An 8,447-nucleotide genomic window follows, 5' to 3' on the forward strand; every position below is an offset into this window, starting at 1 on the left:
ATACAGGTAGCCTAATGCTGCTGCAGACAGATCTAATGCAGTCGTAGGCTAATCAATATCGTGCTTGCATCTTTAATGTCATCTAGCCTTGTCACTTGGCCTCAACATTGCGTAAGGAAATCAAAGTTTACCTAAAGGGTTGACAGACTTTTTTCTCCCCTACATTGAGAGGTGAGTTTTTAGGAAGTGATGTGCTGATTATTCATTCCCGACCAATGGGGGCGAGCCACGAATTTCGGGTATTGACTTATGTAGAAGAATCTGATTGGACAACATGTACGGTAGTCAGCGCTGTGATTGGCCGAAGGTTGTGCGTGGTGCGCAGCCATTGGTCGGTTGTCACGGGTCTAATAGAGTGGGCTCTTTTGGTGGGAGAGGCAGCTTGTCAGTCTTTCTTGATTAAAGCAGTACTGCTGCGTGCGCCTCACTCCCGGCTTTTGTTTCAGGAGAAGAAGACACACATCGTCATTAGAGCACTATCTCAAAATGAAACGAGTTTGGGCGATAGGTCTTCTGTTCGCTCTCGTAGCCTTTGGTGAGTAACGGGAACGTTTGCTTGTCGCCTGACACTTTTTAATACTAAACGTCCGGGCTAACTGTAGCCACTAAGCTAGCGTTAACTTGCTTTTGTGCTTCTCCTCTGCTCATTCATACATTTGCTATTTCCTTTCGTAATTTTTTCAATTGCTTAATGAGATACCGCGTGGTTGATATGGATACAAAGCATTTCTCAGAGAAAATATACTATTCGTTATTCCTAATGGCCTTTTCAGAAGTGTCTAGTAGAAACACAGATGAATGTAAAAGCAGTCGGATGCTAGCTAACACCCCCATGAAACCCCATTTCTATTGGAATGACTCAAATTCGCATAATAAAAAGATAAGCTAAGAAAAACTCGGCCTATCAAACGTTACACAATCTGGTGGTTTTGATCAAGTCTTTGCTGAGGTTTAGCCAAAATGAAATCATCTTTTAATTCTGAATATTTCTCCACACGCACCTGGGGCAATTGGTTAGTTAATCTTAATAATCTAACCACTTTGTGTCCTTGTGCAGCTGCTGTAAAGGCAGAGGATGAAGAACTTGACATCGATGGGGCAGTGGAGGAGGACCTCGGTAAAAGCAGAGATGGCTCCAAAACGGACGATGAGGTGGTGCAGAGGTAGGTGTCACTTTGAATAAATTTTCATAGTGTGTCTGGGGAGTAAACTTTGTTTGTCCCTAATCAAAAAATGTCGACTCAACCTTAAGTTGACTGCACAAGGTCACCACGACCAAGCTTGTGCACACAAACACTCACAGCAGTGGGGGCAAATAATCTTTAGCAAGGTTTACTGCAGGTCTCGTTAAGAACAGGGAACCTTGTGTGTCTTGGCTTCCAAATTGGATGCTGATCCCCAGAGAGGGGAGCACAGATTTGCCGGTTGATTGTCGACACCTGTCGTTTGTTGTTGTGCACATCGCTTACTGTGTGTCTGTGTGTGTATGCACCTGTCTATCCTACAGGGAAGAGGAGGCTATCCAGCTGGATGGATTGAATGCAGCTCAGATCAAGGAACTCAGAGAAAAGTCAGAAAAACATGTCTTTCAGGCTGAAGTCAACCGTATGATGAAGCTCATCATCAACTCCCTCTACAAGAACAAAGAGGTAAGCAGGAATACATAGCATCTTTGTGTACAATCTTTAAAAATGTACTTGTGCTACACAGTAGAATCACTGGAGATCCAGGGCTTCAAATGCTATGTGTCAATCAATAATAATTTTACTATATATAGCAGTTCTATATGAATTTAGTATTATGCCCAGCCCTGGCACTGCCTTTTTTTGTGGTATGTACTACAGGAAAAACTGAACTAATGATCAAATGATTTTACTTTTTTTTCAGATCTTCCTTAGGGAGCTGATATCCAATGCCTCAGATGCTCTGGATAAGATCCGCCTGTTGTCTTTGACGAACGAGGAAGCAATGGCCACCAATGAAGAGCTGACCATCAAAATAAAAGTATGCACAAGGATGGGGAAAGGGGGGGGTGCATTCACTTGATGTTGCTGTCTCTATTGGCAATTGACAGTTCTCTTTCGCTGCATCAACTTAATTGTAATGTATTGTTTCCTATCCCCCAGTCTGATAAGGAGAAGAACATGCTTCACATCACCGACACTGGTGTTGGAATGACCAAAGAGGACCTGGTGAAAAACCTGGGCACCATTGCTAAGTCCGGCACCAGCGAGTTCCTCAACAAGATGTCGGAGGGTCAGACCGAGGGGGATCAGTCCACCTCGGAGCTGATTGGACAGTTCGGCGTGGGTTTCTACTCCGCTTTCCTGGTCGCCGACAAAGTCATCGTGACCACCAAACACAACAATGACACGCAGCACATCTGGGAGTCCGACTCTAATGCCTTCTCTGTCATTGAAGACCCTCGAGGAGACACACTGGGCAGAGGAACCACCATCACGTGGGTTAACTTTACATATATATTTTTTTATAGCACACTTTTTATGATCAACTGCCCTTGGTCTTATTGCTCTTATCCACCTCTTATTATAAAGACTACTGTAACACTTGCGCAATTGCACCATGATTGCTGTTTTACTCGTATTACTCTATTCAAAAATGTTAGAATAGGATTGACCTTGATATTAAACCCTGCCAAATCTTTTCCAACCTCCAGACTTGTCCTAAAAGAGGAGGCCTCAGACTATCTGGAGCTGGAGAGCATCAAGAACCTCGTCAAGAAATACTCTCAGTTCATCAACTTCCCCATCTACGTTTGGGCCAGCAAGGTGATTACAACACAAGGCACTTCCCTCGACACCATGACTCGCATCTGATCCCAGTACAGTTATGTTATGAAACTGACACGTATGGAGATTAACAAGTGGTTCCTTCTCTTTCTCACCCCCAACATGCCAGACTGAGACTGTTGAAGAGCCCATTGAGGAAGATGCTGAGGCGGCAGAGGAACCAGAGAAGGAAGCTACTGAGGATGACGTCGAGGTAGAGGAAGAGGAGGAGGACAAAGACAAGCCTAAGACAAAGAAGGTAGGACAAAAATATTATTATGAATATCAAATGCAAGTTAATGTTACAATATTTTTTTTTAATTTCTTCTAAATTTAACTTGTGTTTTTTTATTTTGTTTAGGCGTATGGTTTTAATAGTTGTCCCCCTCCCATGCACAGACACATTAATATCGTTTAAGAACCCAAGCTGTAAAAAGAAAGCTGGTTAAATATTAACTTATTCCTTAAACATTTGGACTTTGAACTATGAATTGTACGACGATTTATATGGAGAGGTGGTAAAACATAAGTGGATGCTAATTCCATTTGTTCGTTTGAATAACTGAATACCTAATTTTAATTTTTTTTAGAAGGGTGACATTTTTAGGCCATTTTTTTTAAATGTGCATTTTTTTTTTTTTTTTTCTAGGTTGAGAAGACTGTGTGGGACTGGGAACTGATGAATGACATCAAGCCCATCTGGCAGAGACCAGCTAAGGATGTTGAGGAGGATGAGTACATTGCTTTCTACAAGACATTCTCTAAGGTAGGTGCCCCTGAACAGTAGCGCTTTGTCAAACAGCTGCAGAGATTTTTTGCCTTATTTTATAACCTCAATGAATTTGATTTAATGAATACATTTTTTACACAGTTACATGTCATGTGCCATGGCCCAAAAGTGTCCTTTTGGAGTCTCCAGCTGGTATTTTAGGAAACGGCTAGACATTCCCTTGGAAAAAAACTGTGTAAAAAAAAAAAAATCGTTTTCTATGGGTTATTGATCAAATTTGAACTGTGATTAGGAAAGGCTTCAGGCAGTTGGACACTTGTTTTGTTTTTAAAATAAACTGACTTTGTTTTTGTCCAACATCTAGATTTTGGGGCTTTGCAGATGTGCAAATTTACACATCATTAGTAAGATATTGATGATTTTTCATATTTATTCAAACCTTTTGGAAAATACTGTAATACAAAAAGTTGTTTTAATGTCAGTAATCAACTTGCAAAGTTTCATACTGATATATATATATATATATATATATATATATATATATATATATATATATATATATATATATATATATATTTAAAAAATTCCCTATTAGCCCACCCCCATTCGCTTAAACAGTGGTTCTGATTTGCTCTGTCGGCCCGCTGTAGCTTTCCAGCAGCTTGTTGACAAGGTTGTCCACCCAGGTTGTGATCGTGGAAGGTCCTGGATATCATTTCTGGTGAACAACCTTTTACAACGCTCCAAAAAAGGGGTTTTGCCCCCTAGGTAACGATTATCTTCTGGCTTTCTTTAACAGGACACCGAAGACCCTCTGGCCCACATCCACTTCATGGCTGAGGGCGAGGTTACCTTCAGGTCCATCCTGTTCGTGCCCACTGCAGCTCCCCGCGGCCTATTTGACGAGTACGGCTCCAAGAAGAACGACTACATCAAGGTAAGTCCCTCAGTTTCCATTGTGAGGGATGCTAATTTGCTTATATAAAAATGATTCACTCAACTGTTTCTAAATGAATGTTTCTTTCCGTCCCAGCTGTTCGTGAGAAGAGTGTTCATCACGGACGACTTCAACGACATGATGCCCAAGTACCTGAACTTTGTCAAGGGAGTGGTGAGTGATTCCTAAACTCAAGTGAAGACTTAGTCGTGCCAATATGAACTGCTGGGTCTATGCTAAGATGGCACCTGCACTTTGATTAATGGAAATGTATTTGCCAGGTTGACTCTGATGACCTTCCCCTGAATGTGTCCCGAGAGACTCTGCAGCAGCACAAACTGCTCAAGGTGAGCTTCACATTAAACAGTCATACAGCAACATCTACATGCCACGCTTTATTTTGAAATTTGTTATATAGGTTTTTGTAGTTGAACTTTTATTCATCATGGATATCCGGTCTTTAAAAATATATATTTTTCACTGTCATTTTGTCAACAGTAACCTTTCTGCTTGAATTTGACTGGCTAGACTAGACTTCTTCTCTAAATACTATTTTAAGTGTCTACTGTCTGCCCCTTCCATTAGCACCAGGATCAAGGAGGCAATCGGGAAGAACTTGAAATCGGAAATATATTACTAGCGACAAAGACGCTTTGGATAACTATTCAGCTAGTTATTTAGACATGGCAGAGCGGTCAATAAACAGACCACAAATTCCTGTTACATTTTTAAGCAGTACTTCAACTTAATCTAAAGGGGAAATTGACCAACGACACAACTCATCTTCTCCCCCGTTCAGGTTATCCGCAAGAAGCTGGTGCGTAAGACTTTGGACATGATCAAAAAGATTGCTGAGGAAGTGTACAACGACAAGTTCTGGAAGGAGTTTGGAACCAACATCAAGCTGGGAGTGATTGAGGATCACTCCAACAGAACCCGTCTGGCCAAGCTGCTGCGCTTCCAGACCTCCAACAGCCAAACTGTGGTGGCCAGCCTGGAGGAGTATGTGGAGCGCATGAAGGAGAAGCAGGACAAGATCTACTTCATGGCTGGAACCAGCAGGAAGGAGGTGAGCTCATGTGTTTGTAAAATGCTCAATTATGTCAGAAGTAGTGTAGGCTGTAACATAGGTTTATTTTTTATTTATTTTATTATTCTTTGCACATTCTGGAACGTACAGAATGACAAAGATAACCCAGTGGGCTTATTTGAAGCCTTCACCTAAATATATTTTATTTCATAACATCATACAGAACAAACAACAAACCAGGACAGTGTGTAATTGATACTAAACTCATAAAATATAAAACTAGAAATATCTGGATAAAATGGTATTGAATTAAAAATGGAACCTGTGGTGTATGTAAGACTTTGAATGATCAACATTGAATAGTCTGGCCTTGATCATCATGTGTCCTCCTGTTTATCCCTCCTTTAGGCTGAGTCTTCTCCCTTCGTAGAGAACTTGCTGAAGAAGGGCTACGAGGTGATCTACCTGACGGAGCCTGTGGATGAGTACTGCATCCAGGCGCTGCCCGAGTATGACGGCAAACGCTTCCAGAACGTGGCAAAGGAGGGGATCAAGTTTGACGAAAGTGATAAGGCCAAGGGAAGGAGGGAGACCTTGGAAAAAGATTTTGAGCCTCTCACCACTTGGCTGAAGGACAAAGCCCTGAAGGACAAGGTAGAGAGAGGATAGTTGTGTAATATTCAACATGGGAAATAAATAAACACCAGCCACGAGGTGATAAAATAGCTTTCATCGGTTGCATTTTTGAATGTTTGATATCTCTTCCCACAGATTGAGAAGGCCGTCCTCTCTCAGAGGCTCACCAACTCCCCCTGCGCTCTGGTTGCCAGTCAGTACGGCTGGTCAGGAAACATGGAGAGGATCATGAAGGCACAGGCTTACCAGACAGGAAAAGACATTTCAACAAAGTGAGTAATGATCCTTGGCTTTGCATTCATGTTTTAGCCTGACTGACTGACTGACTGACTGTTAACTGAGCTTATATGGCTAAATTAAACCTCCTTTTCTCTCCTTCAGTTATTATGCCAGCCAGAAGAAAACATTAGAAATCAACCCCAAACATCCACTCATCAAGCAGATGCTCAACAAAGTCAACGTAAGTCTGAACACTGTCACCTCCCTATGTTTGTACTATTTTAAAGATGCAATGTGTTCTTGTTTCTAAAATAAGTTACTATAAGTGTATTTTATCAAAAAGATACATTTATATTGAATCATTCAAATCAAGCAATGCAGTATTCCAAAAAGCGTTGTAAATCTCAAGTTCCAAAGTTAGGGAGAACAAAATACAGAATTTTTTTTTAAATAAATGTACTCCTATAATTAGGTTTGCATCACAATAAATCCACACTGATGCGGTTAGGCGTAAAGCCTTCTTTTAAACATGGTAATACAGTTCTGTGAATTCTTATGTTTTAATTTGTTATCCAGTTGACATGCATCACTTGGTTTTAGTGCAGATTTTTGTCGCACATCAGAGCAAATACCTGATGAGTTTTTCTATTCCTTGTATCTTTCAGGAGGATGGTGATGACCAGACTGCATCAGACATGGCTATGGTTCTATTTGAGACGGCCACACTGCGCTCAGGCTACCAGCTGGCTGACACCAAGGCTTACGGTGACAGGATAGAGCGCATGCTCCGACTGAGCATGAACGTAGCTCTGGACGAACAGGCAAGTCACCGACAGCTGCCACTTACTGGAGTTCATTTGAGACATTTCTATGCAAAATGTTTTTCGGTTTCAGTGTGTGCATCAAGTCGCATCTCCTCTCCCACAGCCATTGAACACAGTCCTATCTCTCACTTGATTAAACTGTTAATTTACTCAATGAAAATAGTTCCTTTTTATTATAGTATGTTCCATCTTTGAACATCTTATGCTTCTCTACCTCCTTCAGGTTTCCCAATTGTGTTTTTGTCAGCTGATGTTAAAAATGATGGTACTGTTTCAGATTGAAGAAGAGCCAGAGGAGGAGCCGGAGGAAGAGCCTGCAGAGGACGACTCTGAAGACAAGGAGGAGGAAATTGAGGATGACGATGATGAAGAATCGGTGAGAACACTTAACATGCTGAGGCTTCTCTGGGATGTAAAGAATTAAGATGCTGCAAATATTTACTCTTCTGGCTGTTTACTCATCACTTAACTTGTGTTCCCTTCCAGACACAAACAGACAAAGACGAACTGTGAAGCACTGAATTTGAAGAGCACGTTAACAACAGAGCTGGTCGTGTTCCAGCACCAAAGTGGTCGACATTATCCTGATTGGGGTCCCTGGGTTGGGGTTTTTTAAGGCGAGCATTGTTTGTTTTTGTTTTGTTTTTTTATTACATTCCTCATGGCTGTAAATTTGTTAATATTTAACTGACCTGTTTATGGAAAGATGCGATCCTGTCTCTTGATCGAATTAAATGTTTCCTGGAAAAAGGACACGGACTCTGTTTGGTCTTATATACACACTGATGTTAAAAAATATATAATAAATATATATTATAAAGGTTACTGAAAGGTAGTTAGTTTGACTTAGAAGTGGAAATCGGATGGTTTTTAGTAGTAAAGGGGTCAGGAAAGCAACAAGTTGACAACAGATTGGTGAGTGAATAAAAAATGGACTGATGCTAAGTGGAAAAGGTTTTTAGCCAACTGACATTTTCACTTGTTACTTTCACTGGGGAAAAAAAAATTAAAAACGTCTGTCCATAAGCTATTTTAAGTTGACCTAAAATCTATTTGAGGCCAAATCATAATGTTCAGATGGCGGAATTACTACAAAATGAAGAAGCCAATGGTAAATGGACAAAAGACTAAAACATCAGCATAGCCTTTTCAAAAGGTTCTGGCTTTTTACTTAAAATATTTTTGACAAAACGTACGTCTGAAATCTATTTTGCGATTCAAATCGCGGGGAGGTCTGAATCTTTGGTTTACAAAACACAACCAAAAAAATTACCTGGAAAAA

At 40.8% G+C, this 8,447-nt stretch overlaps 1 protein-coding gene across 1 annotated transcript; it reads left to right on the plus strand.

Moving 5' to 3' along the window:
* The first annotated feature begins 399 nt into the window (after positions 1–399).
* On the plus strand, positions 400–7,918 carry hsp90b1 (heat shock protein 90, beta (grp94), member 1). Its single transcript, XM_080028350.1, has 18 exons — positions 400–535; positions 1,058–1,163; positions 1,508–1,649; positions 1,888–2,004; positions 2,127–2,461; positions 2,678–2,789; positions 2,920–3,048; positions 3,439–3,555; positions 4,319–4,456; positions 4,553–4,630; positions 4,738–4,803; positions 5,256–5,525; positions 5,895–6,140; positions 6,258–6,394; positions 6,504–6,582; positions 7,007–7,162; positions 7,443–7,541; positions 7,652–7,918. The coding sequence occupies exons 1-18, from the start codon at positions 487–489 to the stop codon at positions 7,676–7,678; spliced, it is 2,403 nt and encodes an 800-aa protein (XP_079884476.1). The 5' UTR covers positions 400–486; the 3' UTR covers positions 7,679–7,918.
* The last annotated feature ends 529 nt before the right edge of the window (positions 7,919–8,447 follow it).

Source organism: Ammodytes marinus (genome assembly GCF_949987685.1).
Source record: "Ammodytes marinus genome assembly, chromosome: 5".
Classification (NCBI taxonomy): domain Eukaryota; kingdom Metazoa; phylum Chordata; class Actinopteri; order Uranoscopiformes; family Ammodytidae; genus Ammodytes; species Ammodytes marinus.

Excerpts from the sequence above, each read along its gene's own strand:
- hsp90b1 (XM_080028350.1), top strand. The coding sequence starts at position 487 with ATGAAACGAGTTTGGGCGATAGGTCTTCTGTTCGCTCTCGTAGCCTTT. Across the intron at positions 1,650-1,887 it reads CCCTCTACAAGAACAAAGAG|ATCTTCCTTAGGGAGCTGAT; the intron begins GTAAGCAGGAAT and ends CTTTTTTTTCAG. Across the intron at positions 7,163-7,442 it reads ACGTAGCTCTGGACGAACAG|ATTGAAGAAGAGCCAGAGGA; the intron begins GCAAGTCACCGA and ends GTACTGTTTCAG.